Source organism: Theropithecus gelada, chromosome 4 (assembly GCF_003255815.1).
Source record: "Theropithecus gelada isolate Dixy chromosome 4, Tgel_1.0, whole genome shotgun sequence".
Classification (NCBI taxonomy): domain Eukaryota; kingdom Metazoa; phylum Chordata; class Mammalia; order Primates; family Cercopithecidae; genus Theropithecus; species Theropithecus gelada.
The window spans coordinates 472,408-493,389 of record NC_037671.1 but is presented as its reverse complement, the minus strand read 5'-3'; the positions used below and the strand labels follow the sequence as shown (position 1 = coordinate 493,389).

The following is a 20,982-nucleotide window of genomic DNA, read 5'->3' as shown; positions in this document are numbered from 1 at the left end:
TCTAGATCCCAAATATTCCCACAAGCTTTATTCCAAAAATAATTTTATTTAATAGGTATTAAATAATGTATAGAAGGAAAAGGAGCTGGTGTCACAGGTTCTGTTTACGTCCTTCTCTTACCCTAGCTCTTCTCGTGTTTTGCCTATTTTTTTGGGCATTTTCTTAGCATGGGGATCTTCTAGCTCCTTGGCCTTATAATAATGGGGAGCCACCTCCAGAAGCCAACTGCTCTCAATCTCCAGTACCTAGGAGGAGAGAAAAGATCAATGGAGTTCTCTTCTTTCCAACATAGATCTTTTGTGTATTATTATTTTTTTCTTAAATTGAAACAGGGTCTTGCTCTGTTGCCCAGGCTGGACTGCAGTGGCGTATCATGGCTCACTGCAGCCTCGACCTCCCAGGCTCAAAGCAGTCCTTCTGCCTCAGCCTCCCAAGTAGCTGAGACTACAGGCACACATCACAGTGCCCCATTAATTTTTTGTATAGATGGGGTCTCAGTATGTTGCCTGGGCTGATCTTGGCCTCCCAAAGTGCTGGGATCCTGCCTTGGTCTCCCAAAGTGCTAGGATGGTTTACAAGAATGAGCCACTATGCCCAGCCCCAACCTAGATCCTCATGCGTGTGGTCAAAAGTTATCTTTCCTCTTTGACTGCAGGGCTAGGGGTAAAGGTGCCTGGCTCTATTATTATATATCCAAAGGGCAGATACACCTCTATATGTTATTCAAGATACCAAATAAGCTATTCCTAAGAAAAGTCTAGAACAACATGCTGGGCGTGGTGACTCACGCCTGTAATCCCAACACTTTGGGAGACTGAGGCGGGCGGATCATGAGGTCAGGAGTTCGAGATCAACCTGGCCAACATGGTGAAACCCTGTCTCTACTAGAAATACAAAAATTAGCTGGGCGTGGTGGTGGGCACCTGTAACCCAGCTGGAGGCTGAGGCAGGGGAATTGCTTGAAACCGGAAGGCAGAGATTGCATGAGCTGAGACTGTGCCACTGCACTCCAGCGTAGGCTACTAGAGTGTGTAACTCTTGTCTCAAAAAAAAAAAGAAAAGCCTAGAACATAGACAAGGTACACTCTGTGAGACAAGAGACACTCTGCTTTGTTCATTATAGCCCCAGCACCTATACAGTAGCCATTCAAATATGTATTGAATAAATGTCTAGTTCTCAGATCTTGGAAGATGCTGACACCTGTTAGAAAGGATGTCTTTGGGCTGGGCACAGTGGCTTACAACTGTAATCCCTGCACTTTGGGAGGCCGAGGCACGCATTTAAGACCAGCCTGGCCAACATGGTGAAACCTCATCTCTACTAAAAATACCAAAAATTAGCCAGGCATTGAGGCTTGCACCTGTAATCTCAGCTACTTGGAAGGCTGAGGCATGAGAGTATCTTGAACCCGGGAGGCAGAGGTTGCAGTGAGGCTAGATTGCGCCACTGCACTCCAGCCTAGGCAATAGAGCGAGACTCAGTCTCAAAAACAAAAACAAAAAAAAAGGATGTCTTTCTATTTTACCCTACCTTCCTCTTTCTGTACCACTCCCAGCAACTTGAACCTGGGTTCTTAGCTTGTCAGGATACCATCTCTCTACATAGTCTCCACCTGTGTGGGCACAGGATGTTGTCCTCACCTGTCTCATGAACTCTTTGGTAGTCAAGACAAGTTCGTGGTAGAGCAGCCAGCGTGGCTGTTGCTCAAAGAGGGAGGAGTTGGGATGAATGAAGACCGTCTGCTGCTGTTTTACTGTGCGGTAGCCGCTCCGAGTCAACCGTGCTGTGTGGTAAAAGTAACCAGCAGTGATGGCCTAAGGAGCAGGCAGGAAAGAAAATCAATGGAAAAGGCAGACATCTGGGGACCCTAAGAGCTCACTACCTTTTTAATTCCAGCTTCAGGAAAACTAGAGAGGTAAGGAATGCATGAAGAACTTCCCAGGAATGAACCTTCAGTGGTCTGGGGAAGAAAGGGCCCTGGGAGGACACCGTCATACACAAGGGGAAGAGGGCATGCTCTCAGGCTGGAGGAACGGCTGCATGCCCCTAGAGAAGCTTGCTCCTGGGAAGGTACTGGGGGTGGAGAGCAGGAGGCTGAAGAAATGCTGACCTTGCGTACACGGATATAGTCCCCCTGGCAGGAACTGAGACCAACTTCCACACGTTCCAAGAGCCCTTCCAGCTGTTCTCGCACATCCCGGGCTCGGCGCATTGATCTGAACTGTACAAAGTTCTCATAGCACCACTGGGAAGAGTAACCACTCTCAGCCCACTGGGAAAAGGATTAAAAAGAAAGGAGAGACAGTTAAGTATACAGTAGGACTAAAGTCCCCTGGTGTCTCTCATTCCCACTCACCCAAGCCCAGTGACCTGTGTGTAAACGTTTAGCAGAACCAGGTGGTCACCACCAGGGAGAAAGAAGTTGACACGGGCATTGTCAGCATGGACGACCTTGTCCTTTGGTCGGTAGAAGATGGAGTTGTTGACAGAGAGCATGGCAGCCACTGTCAGGATCTCCTCTGAACAGCTGTACCTGGGACAGGAAGGGGAAAGCATGAGTTCAAAGCAAGACACATAGGAACAGATATGGTGGAGTGGGGAGTGATCACTGTGTGATGGATGTTTCCTCATGTGGAAAAGGCTGGTTGGCCTAATGGCTACAAAGCAGCCAGCAGATAGATTCTGGCAGCAGCCTGGGGGTCAAGGAGGTAGGGGCCATAGATGAAACACAGTCACAAAGGAGGGACATCCATGGAGGCAGGAGCAGGAAACACTGGGGACTTCTGAGGCTTCTGCAGAAAGTGTGCATTCACTATGTGCATTTGGAAAAGATCTCTGACAGCAGAGGAATGGCATTTAAAGGTCGTCCCTCCACAGCTACATTAAATGTTCTAGTTTCAAACCTTAGGAATGAGTAAGTTCCTCAAGGGGCCAGGCACAGTGGAATCAAGGATAGGATCAAGTGTCTTACCCTTGTTGGCCTCAAAAGAGGGCAATCAGAGTTATCTAATAATTTATTATGTGTTAAAGGATAATATGATGAAGAGAAAAAGACAAAGAGGACCCCAGAGACAAGAGGAGGCCTGGCCAGTATGTGTGCTGGGGGACCAGGTGGAGGGGAGGGCTTACTTCTCAGAGGCTAAGATCATTTTGGACAGCATGGGGTCCACCGGCAGCTCTGCCATCTTTCGACCAGACTAGGGAGAGGAGAGAGAGAGTTGAGCCCAGTCCTCCCTCAGGTTTCCCACTACTACTACAGGGGCCCCTGGAGCCATCCTGACCCCTATCATGCTGCCCCAAGCCATGCTGCCCCCCAACTCACCGTAGTGAGCTCCCCAAGGTGGTTGAGGGCTCCCAGAGCATACAGCTGCTCCAAAGCCAGCAGCAGTGTCTCATATGGTGGAGCGTCCAGGAAATCAAAGTGCATTAGGTCATGGATCCCTAGAGAGAGGTGTGACAGATGGAACACAGTCCCTTCAAAGGACAGTGACTCCAGCCCCTCCCTCCTCTCTCAGGTAGCCCAATCACCTAAGCTCTTGAGCAGCAACACGACATTGCCCAAGCTGGTCCTCTGGATCTCAGGCACTGTGGTTTCCTCAAGCTCGTGCTGATAGGCCCAGGCAGTATACAGGCGGAAGCACTTCCCTGCAGCCACTCGACCTGCCCTGCCAGCTCGCTGATTGGCTGAGGCCTGGAAAGAAAGGAGAGCAGGCTGGCTGACAATTTGGTCAGGGAAAAGAGAAAAGGCAGTATTTACACAAGAAATCTGGAAGGATGCAAACTGCTCATCCCCGCTCCCTAGGAAGCCCCCACTCTGCTTCTGAGTTGGACCTTCTCTGTGGGCCAACTCCACCTCCCCCACCCCCATGCATTCCCAGGCTGACCTTGCTGCAGGGTGTGACAGTGAGCGATTCCATGCCTGTGCGGGGGTTGTAGCTCTTCTGCTTACAGAACCCTGGATCCAGCACATAAATGATGCCCTCGATGGTGAGTGATGTCTCAGCAATGTTCGTTGCCACAACCACCTGAGTGAGAGGATATGGGGTCACCCACTGACCCCACCTACCTAGTTACCCAGAAAAAGTAATCTTGGAAAGTTAGGAGTAGTGAAGCAATTGCAGTAAGGGGCAGGAGCTGAAGGAATTAGTATTCAAGGTCAGGAGCAGGGAACAAGTCCAAAAGACAGGGGAGAGGGAAGCGGGGGCTGGGAGATAGCAGGGCCATAGGAGGAAAGAAAATGGAGAAGAGGATTTAGGGTTTTTTTGGGGGGGGGGGGTTGGGAAATGGGGGTGTTCAAGTTCCTGCCCCATCTTCCCCACCACCGCTTTCATCTTCACACAACACTTCCTGTAAGAGCCTCCTAACACGTCTCCCTGCTTCTGCCCCTACCCTCTGTCACATGGCATCCAGGACAGTCCTTTTAAAATACAAACCTGTCACATCACTCCCCATCCTTCAGTGGCTTCCTATCCTACTCTAGAATTTAATCCAAGCCCCTTAAAAGCCTGGATCACCTACCCCAGCTGCCTTTCTGACCTCATCTGCTAGCACTCCACCACCTCCCTCACTCCTCTCGCACACTGCTTTGCTCTGCCCACGTAAGTGCACTCCTCACTGGATTATTTGCATCAGCTGTTCCCTCTGTCTGGCACACTCTTCTCACAGGTATCAGCCTGGCTCCCTCCCTCACCTGGTTTGGGTCTCTGTTCCACTTTCCCCTTACTGAAGAGGCCCTCACTACACCTCAAGGAAAATACCTTCATGCCAGTCCTCACTCCCACCCCTCAGAGTCAAGTTCCATCCTGCTGTGCTACCTTGTATCTCTTCATAGCACTGGCCACAAATTGACATTATGTATTTATGCATCCACTGTTTCCCCAATAGACCACAAGTGCAAGTTTGTTAGGCTAGGGACTTGTTTTGTTCATCACTGTATCATCAACCCCTGTGTACCTGACACACAGAAGGAACTCATTAAATATTTGTTCAATGAAAGTTAAATCTCTGCTCAAAATCCTTTGATTGCTACTCAGCTGTCTAAAGTCCAAACTTCGCCGGGCACAGTGGCTCATGCCTGTAACCCAGCACTTTGGGAGGCCAAGGCAGGTGGATCACTTGAGGCCAGGAGTTCAAGACCAGCCTGGCCAACATGGCAAAACCCCGTCTCTACTAAAAATTAGCTGGGTGTTGGCCGGGCACGGTGGCTCATGCCTATAATCCCAGCACTTTGGGAGGCCAAGGTGGGTGGATCACCTGAGGTCAGGCATTCAAGACCAATCTGGCCAAAATAGCGAAACCTCATCTCTACTAAAAATACAAAAAATCAGCTGGGCGTGGTGGAGGGCGCCTATAATCCCAGCTGCTAGGGGGGCTGAGGCAGGAGAATCGCTTGAACCTGTGAGGCAGAGGTTGCAGTGAGCAGAGTTGGCGCCACTGCACTCCAGCCTGGGCAAGAGTGAGACTCCATCTCAAAAAAAAAAAAAAAAAAAAAATTTAGCTTGGTGTGGTGGTACACACCTGTAATCCCAGCTACTTGGGAGGCTGAGGCACAAGAATCACTTGAGCCTGGGAGGCAGAGGCTGCAGTGAGCCGATATCTTGCCACTGCACTTCAGCCTAGGTGACAGAGCGAGACTCTGTCTCAAAAAAGAAAAATAAATAAAGTCCAAACTCTCCTGTCATCAAAGGCTCTCCCTAATCTTAGCCCCAAATTGTTTCTAGCCTTGTCTCCTACTCCTTCACCATATGAACCTCCCACTAAGCCTATTAGCTCACACTGACCTCAAACATACTTTGGGCCTTCCTCTGATAACTTCTCAGCCATTTTTCTTTTTTGAGACGGAGTCTCGCACAGTCACCAGGCTGGAGTGCAGTAGGGCAATCTCAGCTCACTGCAACCTCCTCCTCCCGGGTTCAAGCGATTCTCATGACTCAGTCTCCTGAACAGCTGGGATTATAGGCGCACGCCATCACGCCCAGCAGATTTTTTTTTTTTTTTTTTTTGAGACAGAGTCTCGCTCTGTCGCCCAGGCTGGAGCGCAGTGGCCAGATCTCAGCTCACTGCAAGCTCCGCCTCCCGGGTTCACGCCATTCTCCTGCCTCAGCCTCCCGAGTAGCTGGGACTACAGGCGCCCGCCACCTCGCCTGGCTAGTTTTTTGTATTTTTTTAGTAGAGACGGGGTTTCACCGTGTTAGCCAGGATGGTCTCGATCTCCTGACCTCGTGATCCACCCGTCTCGGCCTCCCAAAGTGCTGGGATTACAGGCTTGAGCCACCGCGCCTGGCCCCCAGCTGATTTTTGTATATTCAGAAGAGGCAGGGTTTCACCATGTTAGCAAACCCGGTTTTGAACTACTGACCTCAAGTGATCCGCCCACCTCGGCCTCCGAAAGTCCTGGGACTACAGGCGTGAGCCACCATGCCTGACCTCAGCCTTTTCTCTTCTTTTTTGAGATGGAGTCTCACTCTGTCGCCCAGGCTGGAGTGCAGTGACACGATCTCAGCTCACTGCAAGCTCCGCCTCCTGGGTTCATGCCATTCTCCCGCCTCAGCCTCCCGAGTAACTGAGACTACAGGCGACTGCCACAATGCCCAGCTAATTTTTGAAAAATTTTTTTAGTAGAGACAGGGTTTCACCATGTTAGCCAGGATGGTCTTGATCTCCTGACCTTGTGATCTGCCCACCTCGGCCTCCCAAAGTGCTGGGATTATAGGTGTGAGCCACTGCACCTGGCCGACCTCAGCCATTTCTCTTAAAGGTCCATATCAAATCCCACCTCCTGGCACATCAAGGACTTCCCTTCTCCACTGAATCTACTGTGCTTACTTTCCAGATCACATATTTGGCTCTCTCTTGGTTCACACCATATTTCTCCTCCCTTCAGTCCCAGGGACAAAGGACTGACTGCTCCTCAGCTGTGTGCAGCAGTGCCCAGGGCTCACCTTGCATGGGGCAGGCACACAGCTTTTTCACTACTAGTTGTGGGAAGCACAGGGGTGAAGAGTGTGGGTTTCTCCAACTGACCTTTCGTGCCCCAGGTGGCGTGGGCTGGAAGATACGGGCCTGCATGTCAGAGGGCAGGTTGGCATAAATGGGCAGCACCAGGAGCTCCCGGATTTTGGAGCCCAGGCGGCGGCAGCGATCCTGGAGCATCTCACAGGCAGCCTCAATCTCCTCCTGGATAGAGGGTGGGGAGAGCAGCAGGGATCCCAGAGTCACAGAAGGCCAACATGCCGGCCCCGTCTTCCCCTGGGATACATCCTCCCCTCTCCCAACCATGTCAGGCACCTGTCCTGTCAGGAACACCAGGATATCCCCAGGGGGCTGGGTCACGTGGATCTGCAACACAGATACAACACAAGCTTCCAAGTAGTCAGCCTCTGGAGCCTGGAGAGCAGAAAGAGATGGGGTCACAGGAGGGCCACCTGCTTAGGCAAACCTTTCCTCTCCTCCCAGTTCAACATATACTTTATCCTAGTTCCCCTTTGGACCTTCCACTCCATCTTTCCCTCCTTGGGATAACTGTCTCCAAAGGCCTCAGCTTTTCTGCCACAGACTTAAGCCCATCCTCCCTGAGGTAGCACCTTGGTGTAGAAGATGTCCACAGGAAACCTGCGTCCGGGGATTCGAAACACAGGGGCGTCATCAAAGAAGGTGGAGAAACGGGCAGTGTCCAGTGTGGCTGAAGCCACCAGGACCTTGAGCTCAGGTCGGAAGCGAGCAACATCCTTGATCAATCCAAAGAGAATGTCTGTGTGTAGGGTCCGTTCGTGAGCCTCATCCACCATCACCACACTGGGGAGGGAATAGGGCAGCAATGAGGGAGGAGCGCTGGGCAATGCAGTATCAGACACCAGGGTTCCCTGGACGAGAGGGGAGTGATGGACACAAAGAGCTCAAGAATGACTGTTGACGGAGGGGGCTCTAAGGAGAACTCAGCCATCCCAGTTATGTAAGACCAACAGAAAGTCAGAGGCGGCCAGGGACCCATGATCTGCAACCTATCCCAGCCTCAGCAGACAATAGAAGCCAAGATGTAGAGGCTGCATTGAGGCCAGGACAAGTTAGACATACTGTCTAGTTCAGTCAAGAGTCTGCTTAGACTCAGTAGCTTCTCTTACTAGAAAAAGTTGAAGGATATGCTTTAGGCTGGGTGCGGTGGCTCACACCTGTAATCCCAGCACTTTGGGAGGCCAAGGCAGGCAGATCACGAGGTCAGGAGTTTGAGATCAGCCTGGCCAATATGGCGAAACCCTGTCTCTTCTAAAAATACAAAAAAAATTAGCCAGGTGTGGTGGCGCACACCTGTAGTCCCAGCTACTCAGGTGGCTGAGGCAGGAGAATCGCTTGAACCCGGGAGGCAGAGGTTGCAGTGAGCCAAGATTGAGCCACTGCACTCCAGCCGGGGTGACAGAGCGACACTCTATATAAAAAGAGGCCAGGTGCGGTGGTTCACGCCTGTAATCCCAGCACTTCGGGAGGCCGAGAAGGGTGGATCACGAGGTCAGGATATTGAGACCATCCTGGCCAACACGGTGAAACCCCGTCTCTACTTAAAAAAAAAAAAAAAAAAATTAGCCGAGTGTGGTGGCGGGCGCCTGTAGTTCCAGCTACTCGGGAGGCTGAGGCAGGAGAATGGCATGAACCTGGGAGGCGGAGCTTGCAGTAAGCTGAGCTTGCACCACTGCACTCCAGTCTGGGTGACAGAGGGAGACCTGCTAAGAAGGATTCTTCTTTTGCAGAGAGGAGCAAGTTAAGCCTTTCTACCCCAACTCTCAGAGGACTCTGCATGCTCCCTGGTTTCCTCCTAACTCAGTTATGTGCATGACACCTTCTTTCTCTTTGCTTTATTTTTTGGCTTTTCTGGGTGGCAGCCAAGTCTCAGGAACTCATCCTCATCTTCCCCTACCCACCTCTCTGACCTCAACTCTTTGTCCCTAACCCTAACTGTGATGGTGAAGCCCCCAGTCATTCCACAAAGCAGGCTGGCTCGATGGGCAAAAATATCTGCATCAGGCCCTCTTGCACTGGCTGGCTCTCCATGGGTTCTCAGAGATTTTTTGCAAGGGATATGAAGGATAAAATCCTATCTGTCCAATCACTCCACTGTGATCTTCCAGGGCCAGAAATTCACAGCCTCTGAAGAGTCAAAAGGGCACATATTGTTCAGCTGGCCTGACCCCAACCCCAGCACATTCGTGAATCCCTTTTCCCCCTCAACACATGTTCAACCAACCTCTGCTTGGCCATTTCCAGCACTAAGAGCTCATTATTCACAGACCAAGCTACCCAAGACTTGTGTGGAGGGCCAAGATCCAGAGTCCAACCACTCTGACAGGCCCTGCAATCTCCAACACTCTGAGGGTTATTCAGCCATCGGTATTGAGTTGGAATCTGTCTCCCTGTAACCTCCCCATGGCTCCTAGCTATATCCTGTAGGGTTACATAAACCAAGTCTCATCCTTCTTTCCATGTAACAGCCTTCACATATTTAGAGGGAACCAGGATGCCTCTCCTGTTTCTCCCTCTAAGCTGAGCATTCCAAGTGTTTTCAAATGGTCTTCACATGGCATTTCAAGCCTCCGCAGCAATGCTATGCTATCCTGGTTGTTTTCTAAACCCTGGAGATGAATGGGGAAAGAAGAAGAGGCTTTCTCTACAATCTCTTCTATCCTCCAGCCCCATCTCCGTGGTTCCTGGAGGTCAGTTCAAGGACCGTTTGAACCATAACGATATAAGAACTGGTGGATTAATCAGAAGACAATGGCTGAATTGGCTGGGTGGCAAGAAATGAGAGAAAAGCCAGAGGTTAGAGATCCAGGAGAGAACTGAGTGGGAGGGAGGCGGCAGCACAGGGGGAAGAGAGTGTGGGCAGCTCTCTCATGGGAGATGAGGGCCCTGTATGTACCTGTAACTCGCAAGGTCAGGCTCAGAGAGGAACTCCCGGAGAAGCATCCCATCTGTCATGTAGCGGAGGACAGTTCGCTCTGATGTGCAGTCCTCAAAGCGGATGCTGTAGCCAACCTGGTCAAGGGAAACCATTAGCAACCAAGTGTTGGATGGTGTGCCCTGAAAGGAACTTGGGGAAAGGTGAAGTGGGGCAGCACCAAGACTTCTGCTGTAGGGACCTGAGGGCAGTGTAGACTGAGTCACAGACCCCAGTCTCTACCCCCAGTTCCCTAGAAATCTCACCTCATTCCCAAGCTTCACACCCATCTCCCGGGCCACTCGGGCGGCTACACTCATGGCGGCCACTCTCCGGGGTTGGGTGCAGGCAATCTTCATACCCTTCTTTGTATAACCCTGAATGACAAGGAAGAAAGAAGAGGTTTACCCTTTGCTAAATATGCCCCCTGGGACCAGGTACAATTCAGAGAAAGAAGTTGTAAAAGCCAGATAGGAGAAAAGGAGGAAAAGACAGATGCTGAAAACCAGAAAAGAAGGGCAAATAGATAGGATGACAGACCTAGGGCCCTCAAAGGGGGTCCTCACCTAGCTCTGGGTAATTAAGTTCACGGCTCTGCTAGACTTGAGCTGGAAAAGAACAGATTAGCTGAGGCAGAGTCAGCTAAGGTAAAAAGCAGGAAGGCTGGGCACGGTGGCTCACGCCTATAATCCTAGTACTTTGGGAGGCTGAGGTGGGAGGATTGCCTGAGCTCTGGAGTTCGAGACCAGCCTGGGCAACGTAGTATGACAAAAAAATTAAAAATTAAAAACTTTGGCCAGGCCCAGTGGCTCACGCCTGCAATCCCAGCACTTTGGAAGGCCGAGCCAGGCGGATCTCCCGGGGTTGGGAGTTTGAGACAAGCCTGGCCAAAATGGTGAAACCCTGTCTTTACTAAAAATACAAAAAAGTAGCCGGGCATGGTGGTGCATGGCTGTAATTCCAGCTACTTGGGAGGCTAAGGCAGGAGAATCGCTTGAACCTGGGAGGCAGAGGTTGCAGTAAGCCAAGATCATGCCACCACACTCCAGCCTAGACAAAAGGGCAAGAGTCTGTCTCAACAACAACAAAAAACAAAACAAAACAAAACAAATTTCAGGCCAGGTGTAGTGGCTAACACCTGTAATTCTAGCACTTTGGGAGGCCAAGGTGGGCAGATCATGAGGTCAGGAGACTGAGACCATCCTGGCCAACATGGTGAAACCCCATCTCTACTAAAAATATAAAAATTAGCTGGGTGTAGTGGTATGCACCTGTAGTCCCAGCTACTCGGGAGACTGAGGCAGGAGAATCACTTGAACCTAGGAAGTGGAGGTTGCAGTGAGTCAAGATCGCACCACTGCATTCCAGGCTGGCGACAGAGCGAGACTCCACCTCAAAAAAACAAAAAATTTTTAATATGGGCATGGTGGTGTGCACCTCCCAGATACTCAGGAGGCTGAGGTGGGAGGATCTCTTGAGCCCAGGAGTTCCAGCTTGCAGTAAGTCATGATGGTGCCACATCACTCCAGCTTGGGCATCAGAGCAAGAGCCTCCAAAATAGGGCCGGGGCCAGGCACAGTGGCTCATGCCTGTAATCCCAGCACTTTGGGAGGTTGAGGCGACTGGATCACTTGAGGTCAGGAGTTCGAGACCAGCCTGGCCAACATGGTGAAATCCCATCTCTACTAAAAAATAAGCCAGGTGTGGTGGCACATGCCTGTAATTCCAGCTACTTTGAAGACTGAGGCAGGAGAATTGCTTGAACCCAGGAGTAAGAGGTTGCAGTGAGCCGAGATCGTGCCACTGCACTCCAGCCTGGGTGACACAGCAAGACTCCCATCTCCAAAAAAAAAAAAAAAAACGATCAAAAAGACAAGAAAATAGTCCTTTAACTTCTTGTTTTTTGGCCAGGCTGGAGTACAGGGAGGTCCACATTTACACACATGTCCCACTCCACCTATCCACCTACCCGTCCTTCTAACCTGAATGAAATGAATGTAGGAAGTGAGAACAGAAATGTGAAAAGGGTATGGTCTTTATTCTCAAGAATTTCACAATTTAGTGGAAAAGATGGGTAAGTGACTACTAAAAATGCAATGTAAAAGGAGCACTGATAGGAATGAGGACATTGATGCCAGGTGCCCTGGCAAGCTGAAGGGTGAGATGACTGTACCTCCTCAAAGAGATACTGCGGGATCTGGGTGGTCTTCCCTGAGCCTGTCTCGCCTTCAATGATGAGGACTTGGTGATTTGCAATAGCAGCCAGGAGCTCCTCTCGAAATGGGAACACCGGGAGGCTGCGGCGGACAGCCTGGATGGACTCTTTCTGCTGGGCCTGAGTTGAGGTGGGTGGAGCTGATGGCTCCTAAGGAAAGAGGAGGAGATGTGAGCTAAATAGCTCGCTTCGGGTCCTTCTCAGAATATCTCCCAGCTCTCCTCTTACCTCATCACCCTGGAGCTGAGTGGCCCGGACAAACTCAATGGTCTCCTCCTCCTCCAGCACCAGCTGATACTTGGGCTCCTGAGAGGCAGCATCTCGGGCCCCAAACTTCAGGGATGCTGCCCCAAGCCGCGCCTCTTCCCAGCGCCGCTGCTCTTCCCCAGGGGCTCCTGATTCCTCCTCCACTAGATCCACAGCTCGGGCTGGCTACAGAGAGCGGGGATATGTGAAGACTCGAAAACAGAGGATGTCCTCTCTGCCCACCCCCCTCCTCCCATAACTACCCCCACCCACTGCCCACTAGGAAAGGCAAGGCAAGAAAGGGGCTGACCCAGGGGTTGCCCAGTCCCCTGAAGCCTTCCCTGCAATTTGTCTTAGGGACCAAGGCTGAAGCAGATGCCGCTTCGCCTCACCTGTCCTCGGGTTTCCTTGGGCATGTGGTAGCGATTGGTGGCCTCCAGCTTCTCCTGCTCCCCAGCTGCCCGGTACTCCCGGGCGAGATCCCGCACTCGCCGCTTATATTTGAGCTCCTGCCGCTCATGCCGGCTCAGCTCGACATCCCCAAAAAGGAACTCCTCATCAGCCAGCTCCGCCTCCAGGTCCTCAAGCTTCTCTCGCTCCCGCTTAGCCAGGTACTCTCGGCGAGATTTCTTCCGCAGCTCAGGGACCTGAGTTGGGAAAGGACAGTCGAATCCTTATCTTGCTGGAGCAGCAACCCCTTTCTCTACCAATCCCTAAAAAGGAAAAATTCCCTGACAGGCGGCCATGAGAACCTAAGGATGCACCCTCCACCTTCCCTCTGCAATGCACAACCAAAACAATGACATACTCAAATCTGGGCCTCTTTGGATGCTACATACTGACGCCACACCCTATCTTCCTGCAGCAGAATCCAGCTGGAAAGTCCCCTGGGCAGCATTATCACCTTTGTTAAAACAGATACATCAGGGAGATGTCTGCATAGCTTTATTTTACTCTTGCCATTTTATTCAAATTAGTGGAAAGGGGGAAAATAAAAGGCTAATCCAGTATTTAGAAGCACAGGACTCAAACCAAAAACAATTTAGACAAAGATAGAAACCAGTGGGGGTGCCAACAGGAGGCAATCTTCAGCCCCAGTTAGATGTTCCTTGGTCTTAAACTGTATGACTATAGTTTGAGGAAGAGAGAAAAACTGATTATAAAAAGGTAGGACTACAGCATCAGAGTGTTTCTGTAAGGCAAATGTAATCAGGGATGTTTGGCTCTCTGGTACTAACCTCTCTTCACCATGCTATGTGTCACTTAGTTTCTACACATTTACCTTTGATACAAACTTTTCAGCACACATTATGGATGACAGCAGAAAACTGGCAATATCTGTAAGGCCCTTTCCTGCCAGGAGTCCTCCCACTATGACAACATCATCTTCCCTGTGATCCCAACTTCCTCTACTGCAAGGTCAAAGCCCCTCTGGTGGTCGGGCGGGCGCAGTGGCTCACACCTGCAATCCCAGCACTTTGAAAGGCTGAGGCGGGTGGATCCCCTGAAGTCAGGAGTTCGAGACCAGCATGGCCAACATGGTGAAACCCCCGTCTCTACTAAAAATACAAAAATTAGCCGGGCACGGTGGTGGGCACCTGTAATCCCAGCTACTTGGGAGGCAGAGGCAGGAGAATTGCTTGAACCCGGGAGGCGGAGGTTGCAGTAAGCTTAGATCACGCCACTGCGCTCCAGCCTGAGCGACAAGAACAAAACTCCATGTTAAAAAAAAAAGCCCTCTAGTGTTTTACCCTTAAGGGGCCTGGTTCTACTTAGTTGCTTGGCTTTTCTTGTTTGTTCTGTAAAGACTTAAAATGCAGTTTATGATCACGACCTAATCTAAGTACCACAGTCAAATATTCCTTCAATGGAAGAGGAAGATAGATTTTTTTTTAATATGGGTAAAAAATCAGAGCAATTTGAGCACTAAAAAGAATAATGATGTGAGATTATAAAATACTGAAAAATAAAAATTCTTGGATCCAACATGACACACACAAACAAAAAACAAGGGAAAAAAAATCTGTCTCCAGTGAAATGACTGTTACACCAAACTCCTTACTCTAAAAGTTGGTATTTAAAAGGAAACAAACATTTACCCTGGTTTTTAAGAAGGAACTGTAGCTTGTTCCTAGTTGTTAAGGAAAAGCTCTTCTTTATAGACAAATTCTAGCCAATACATGTAACAGGAATGACAGAATCAAAAAATCACCATTTTGCAATCCCCAACAAAATAACATGTTCAGGAAAGGATTACCAGTGGCTGCTAAAAGCATTCGATGAAAGGCTATTGGTAGAAAGGATATCAATACTAATAGATACACAACTGGATAGCATGTCCCCGTGATATGACATAATATGAAGTGCACATCACTGCCCAAGAAGTGTTCCTGCCACAACTGTTTAATCTGAGTGTAGACAAGCTTTAGACCCAATTGCCGCTTTAAAGAAAGCACAGGGCAGAGAAGTACTTAACACCATAAGATAAGGATCAGACAAATCCAGAATGTAGGACACTGCAAGGTGAGACAGAGAGAGAGAGAAACAAACTTAAAATCTAATAACCAAATGCAATGCATGAACCTTGACTGCATTGTTAGGAAAAAGCAGTCATTAAAGTTATTTTGGGGGTAATGAGGGAATCTTTGATTGTACAGAGATCTTAGTTGATACGTAAGAATTGCTGTTCAACTTCCTGACTGTGACAAGAGCATTCTGATTTTAGAGGACAATGTCTTTATCCTTAGCAGGTACATACTGATGTACTTAGAGATAAAATGCTATGATGTCTAAGACTCTTAAATGATCTGAAAAGAACATACCACATTTACAAAGACAATGCAAATATTGCCCACAGTATTAACCATTTTTCAAACTGAATAGTGTATATGAGTGTTCTTTTTTCTATTCTTTCAACTTCCCTATGTGCTTAAATATTTTTGTAATTGAAAAAGAAAAATTACAGCTGGGCACAGTGGCTCATGCCTGTAATCCTAACACTTTGGGAGGCCGAGGGGGATGGATCACCTAAGGTCAGGAGTTTGAGATCAGACTGGCCAACATGGCGAAACCGCGTCTCTACTAAACATACAAAAGTAAGCCGGGCATGCTGGTGCATGTCTGTAGTCCCAGCTACTCGGGAGGTTGAGGCAGGAGAATCACTTGAACCCGGGAGGCAGAGGTTGCAGTGAGCCGAGATCATGCCACTGCACTCCAGCCAGGGCAACAGAACGAGACTCCGTCTCAAGAAAAAAAAAAGAAAGAAAAAAAGAAGAAAAATTAAATTCAGGCCAAAACAGTACCACCACCACCACTACAACTGCACTGAGATGTCTCAGAAGCCTAACCACAGTCAATTTCAGGAAGAGATATGAGATAAATTGGTCAGGAGAAACCTTCAAGAGTAGGCCAGGCACACGGTGGCTCACACCTGTAATCCTAGCACTTTGGGAAGCTGAGGCAGGTGGATCACCTGAAGTCAGGAGTTCAAGACCAGCCTGACCGACATGGAGAAACCCTGTCTCTACAGAATTAGCCAGGCGAGATAGCTCATGCCTATAATCCCAGCTACTCTGGAAGCTGAGGCAGGAGAATCGCTTGAACCTGGGAGGCAGAGGTTGCAGTGAGCCAAGATCATGCCATTGTACTCCAGCCTGGGCAACAAGTGCAAAACTCTGTCTCAAAAAAATAAATAAATAAAAAGCTGGGCGTGGTGGCTCACGACTGTAATCCTAGCACTTTGGGAGGCCGAGGTGGTCGGATCACAAGGTCAGGAGATCAAGATCATCCTGGCTAACACGGTGAAATCCTGTCTCTACTAAAAAAACACAAAACACATTAGCCAGGCGTGGTGGCGGGCGCCTGTAGTCCCAGCTACTCGGGAGGCTGAGGCAGGAGATTGGCATGAACCCGGGAGGCAGAGCTTGTAGCGAGCCAAGATCACACTACTGCACTCCAGCCTTGGGGACAGAGAGAGACTCCGTCTCAAAAAAATAAATAAAAATAAATAAATAAATAAATAAAATTTAAAAAGTAAAAAGGGCCAGGCGTGGTGGCTCAGGCCTGTAATCCCAACACTTTGGAAGGCCAAGGCGGGCAGATCACAAGGTCAAGAGATCAACACCATCCTGGCCAACATGATGAAACCCCCTCTCTACTAAAAATACAAAAAATTAGCCGAGTGTGGTGGTGCGGGTCTGTAGTCCCAGCTACTCGGGAGGCTGAGGCAGGAGAATCACTTGATTCCTCCACCAGGGAGGCAGAGGTTACAGTGAGCTGAGATCACGCCACCACACTCCAGCCTGGCAACAGAGTGAGACTCCACCTCAAAAATAAATAAATAAATAAAAATTAAAAATAAAACAAATAAAAAGAAGGCAGGGCACGGTGGCTCACGCTTATAATTCCAGCTCTTTGGGAGGCCAAGGTGGGTGGATCACAAGGTCAGGGGTTCGAGACCACCCTGACCAACATGGTGAAACCTCGTCTCTACTAAAGATAAAAAAAATTAGCCAGGTGTGGTGGTGTGCTCCTGTAATCCCAGCTACCTGGGAGGCAGAGGTTGCAGTGAGCCGAGATCGCGTCATTGCACTCCATCCTGGGCGACAGGACAGCGTGTGCCCCTCTCCATTTCAAAAAAAAGAAAAAAGGTAAGAAAAAAAAAGGAGCTCGAAGTGTCTCAAAATTCTATTGGGGAATCTAAGTGTGACTTTACTTGACAAGACCAGGCCTTTGGAAAACAGCTTACCCTACCTAGTTTCATACCATAAAAAGTCCAGTTTATGAATTATGAGGGCTCTGCCCCTGTCCAGTGAGAAGACACAGGGAGATCACAAAGCCATATAAGGGGTGCAAGAATTAGGTGGTGGGAAGGTATTTGGAGATGGTGTACCTAAGCTGAATGGTTAGCATATTCCTGTACAGTGGGACTGCTGCCCTGCCCCTGTCCTCCAGCAACCTTCTTGACAACATTCCAGCTGCCTCACATCTCATTAGGACTCAGGAATAGGGAAAGCTCATGACTTCATTCACTAATAGAGTATGTTTGATCCTAAAGTTAAGAGTCAAGGACTTATGGGTAGCCTCCTTCCCCCTACAACTTAAGAGGGCTCCTTCCCTCGACAACATAAGTCTGTCCTCAGCTGGCTCCTGACAACCAAGCCCCTCCTCTAGAGACCTGACCACTCCATCAGCATCCACACCGTGCTTCCTCTGTATTCTCTCTCCCTATACGTAACCACTCTATCAGAAGGTCTTCCCTTTTGTCTTCTGATCTTGGCTCCCTGGGCCCTGGGACTCACCATGGCCTTCCGGTCTTCCTCGGCCATCTTGAGGCGCTTCTGAGCTTCTTCATAAGCCTAGAAAAAAAAAAAAAACAAGAATGGAGGGGTGTGAGGCCAAAGAGCCCCCACACTGACAGCTGCTCCTCTCTAGAATCACAAGGATCATTCAGATGTACCCTAACACAAAAAATGTCCCCTCTCAGTGAGGAAACTGTACGATTGCAGATACAGTAGAGAGTTGCCTTAGCCACAGGATGCACAGGGCTTCTCTCACCTCATCTCTCCCCACAGAGGTGAACATCTCACTAGAGAAAGCCCCTTGTCTTCCCAGAGATCACCATCTCTGCAATCACAGCCAACCTCACATTTCACCCTGGGATCTTGGGGATTTACAGAACGTGCTGCTCCTGTTCACCTTCTTGTCTGACCGCTCCAGGACATTTCGAGTCCGATCCTTGTCCCGCTGTCGAACCCTCTCAGCAAAGGCATCACGCTCCTCCAGGTCCTGAAGGCGCTCACGCTCTGTCCGTTCCCACTCATCTTCTGACTCTGGCTTCTCTGTCTGCTGTTTACTCCCCCTGCAGCCCATCCAGGGGATTAAATAAGGGCATCAAGCACGCTTCAGCCTGCCCCATCCTCTCTCGCCCTGCTTCTGACTTACCCTGTTTTCTTCTTCCCTTTCTCAGAAGCCTCTTCCTCCTCTTCTTCCTCCTCTTCCTCAGGCTTCTTCCTGAGGTGTTTCCGCTTTTTACGTTTCTTCTGGAGGCTGCTTCCAGCCCTACTCACAGTCTCCTCACTGCTCTCTTCACTGTCTTCCAACAACCTATAAGATCGGTTCTTCTCCAGCAGGGCTCGGGCCTCTCGCTCTGCTGCCCGCGCTGGCTTTTCTACCACTGCCTTTCGTGGTACCTGTCAGTAGAGGGGAAGATAAGGAGGTCTGAGCAACTCCTGATCTCTGCCCTCCCACTTAGCTCTAGCTCTGTTCCTAATTTAAACAATTACTTAGTCTCCCCCCGCCCACGGAGATGGAGTCTTGGTCTGTCACCCGGAGCTGGAGTGCAATGGCGTGATCTCGGCTCACTTCAACCTCCACCTCCTAGGTTCAAGCAATTCTCCTGCCTCAGCCTCCCAAGTAGCTGGGATTACAGGCGCCTGCCACCACGCCCGACTAATTTCTGTATTTTTAGTAGAGATGAGGTTTCACCATGTTGGCCAGGTTGGTCTCAAACTCCTGACCTCATGATCCAGTTGCCTGGGCCTCCCAAAGTGCTGGGATTACAGGCGTGAGCCACCGCACCCGGGCACAATTACTTAGTTTTAAACCAGCTAATCAGCCTTCATTCTTTCTTCCTCATGGCTTCACCCCATGTTTATCATCCTGAATGGGGCCCACAGCTTTTCGGCTTTTTTTTTTTTTTTTTTTTTGAGACGGAGTCTCGCTCTGTCGCCCAGGCTGGAGTGCAGTGGCCGGATCTCAGCTCACTGCAAGCTCTGCCTCCCGGGTTTACGCCATTCTCCTGCCTCAGCCTCCCGAGTAGCTGGGACTACAGGCGCCCGCCACCTCGCCCGGCTAGTTTTTTTGTATTTTTTAGTAGAGACGGGGTTTCACCGGGTTAGCCAGGATGGTCTCGATCTCCTGACCTCGTGATCCGCCCGACTCGGCCTCCCAAAGTGCTGGGATTACAGGCTTGAGCCACCGCGCCCGGCAAGCTTTTCGGCTTTTTTTACAGACAGGGTTTCACTCTGTCCCTCTTGGGCTCAAGTGATCCTCCCACCTCAGGCTCCTAAGTAGCTGGAAACATAGGTGCACACTACAACGCCCAATTAATTTTTAAATTTTTTGTAGGGAGGGTTCACTATGTTGCCCAGGCTGGTCTCGAACTCCTGGGCTCAAGTGATCCTCCTGCCTCAGCCTTCTGGGGTGCTGGGATTACAGGTGTGAGCCACTGCACCGGGCCTCCTCTGTTAATTAAACGGCTGGAAGGAAGTTCAGAAGCTGAGGGGGGCCGGGCAAGGTGGCTCACGCCTGTAATCCCAGCACTTTGCGGGGCTGAGAGAGGAGGACTGCTTGAGCTGAGGAGTTAGAGACCAGCCTGCGCAACACACCAAGGCCTCGTCTCTAAAAATAAAAATAAAAATAAAAGATATTAGCCGGGGGTGGTGGCGCATGCCCGTCGTCCCAGCTACTGGGGAAGATGAGATGGGAGGGTCGCTTCAGCCAGGGAGATCGACGCTGTAGTGAGCCGTGATCTTACGACCGCACTCCAGCCTGGGCGACAGGGCAAGCGAGGCTGTCTCTCAAAAAAAAAAAAAAAAAAAAGGGAAAGAAAGAAAGAAAAAGAAAGAAATGCAGAAACTAAGATCCCTACTGAATCGCAATCTGCATTTTAACAAGGGCCCTGGATGCATGTTAAGAGTTCGAAAAACACCGTTCTATTGCGTTTAACCCGACACACCTAAGCCCTCCTCAATCTTCTCCACTGAGCTGGGCGTCCAGCAGCTAGCACAGTACCTAGGCGACAACGGACAAAGAATAAGTGCTTGTGAACTGAGCTTTCTTAACTCCTCGATGGACCGTTAGGCCAGCCTCATCGGGACAAATCACAGGACCCCTCCCCACCCTGCCGACACCTTGTTCCAGAGTCTCAGGGCGAAGTCCCGGGCCGGCCCACTGAGATCCAAAGTATCAGTGTCTCGTAGGCGCTGCACGAACTCCTCGGCCGACGTGCAGCGCTGTGCAGTACCGATCAGGAACTGGGCGACGTGCCGCTCGCTCAGCCCCAACACCGAGTGCAGCTCGTCCTGAACCCAGCGCTCCAGCCCCGCCGGCGTCGCCATGGCGACCCACGCTCCCTGCTCCCAGCCCTGAAGCGTCGGGCAGCCCGGTTCACTGCTGGGCTGGTCGGAGGCCTGGAGCCCTCGGCTGGAGCCTCAGCTTCGCAAGGCGGCTACCTTGGGACCTCTAGGATCAATTTCCGACATCCCTAAGCCGTCGTCCGGTACCGCAGAGCCCGGAAGGGGCTGCACCTTTTCGGCCTCTAAGCACTACGGTGGCCGAGCGAGTTCAAACCTCGCGGAACCATGCCTGAAAGTTCGGAGTAATTCTTTTTTCTTCATTTCCGCCTCTATTCAGTTTCTCTGACGCCCCCTGATGGTCAGTCCGTGAGTGCTTCGCTAACTCATTCATTCAACAAGTGAAATCAATTTAATGGACGCCTAATGTGTGCTCATTGCTTTCCGTCGCTGGGATCTAGCAGAGGACAAATCAAAAGTTCCTTACCAAATTTACATTTTGCGGTGGGGGAGGGACAG

The 20,982-nt window shown here is 50.2% G+C and overlaps 1 protein-coding gene across 2 annotated transcripts; it reads right to left on the bottom strand.

Moving 5' to 3' along the window:
• Positions 1-20,761, bottom strand: LOC112623029 (pre-mRNA-splicing factor ATP-dependent RNA helicase DHX16). Of its 2 annotated transcripts, none has more exons than XM_025383184.1 (20): positions 20,302-20,761; positions 18,332-18,579; positions 18,086-18,248; positions 17,689-17,745; positions 12,781-13,035; positions 12,371-12,574; positions 12,101-12,292; positions 10,194-10,304; positions 9,910-10,025; positions 7,586-7,796; positions 7,290-7,388; positions 7,026-7,178; positions 3,887-4,027; positions 3,531-3,693; positions 3,325-3,443; positions 3,132-3,199; positions 2,373-2,535; positions 2,113-2,274; positions 1,643-1,816; positions 1-246 (listed from the first exon to the last, which is right to left on the bottom strand). In XM_025383184.1, exons 1-20 carry the CDS (start codon positions 20,506-20,508, stop codon positions 118-120), a joined length of 3,135 nt encoding a protein of 1,044 aa, XP_025238969.1. In that variant the 5' UTR covers positions 20,509-20,761; the 3' UTR covers positions 1-117. The 2 variants fall into 2 exon arrangements, with proteins under 2 accessions (XP_025238969.1, XP_025238970.1); XM_025383185.1 differs by having other exon boundaries at positions 20,623-20,723.
• Positions 20,762-20,982: the final 221 nt, after the last annotated feature.

Bases quoted from the DNA above. Each gene is read 5' to 3' on its own strand.
- LOC112623029 (XM_025383184.1), bottom strand. From the start codon at position 20,508: ATGGCGACGCCGGCGGGGCTGGAGCGCTGGGTTCAGGACGAGCTGCAC. The intron at 18,580-20,301 runs GTGTCGGCAGGG...CTCTACTGACAG, and splicing joins CCCTGAGACTCTGGAACAAG to GTACCACGAAAGGCAGTGGT. The intron at 7,179-7,289 runs GTGCCTGACATG...CCCTCTATCCAG, and splicing joins TGGTGTTCCTGACAGGACAG to GAGGAGATTGAGGCTGCCTG.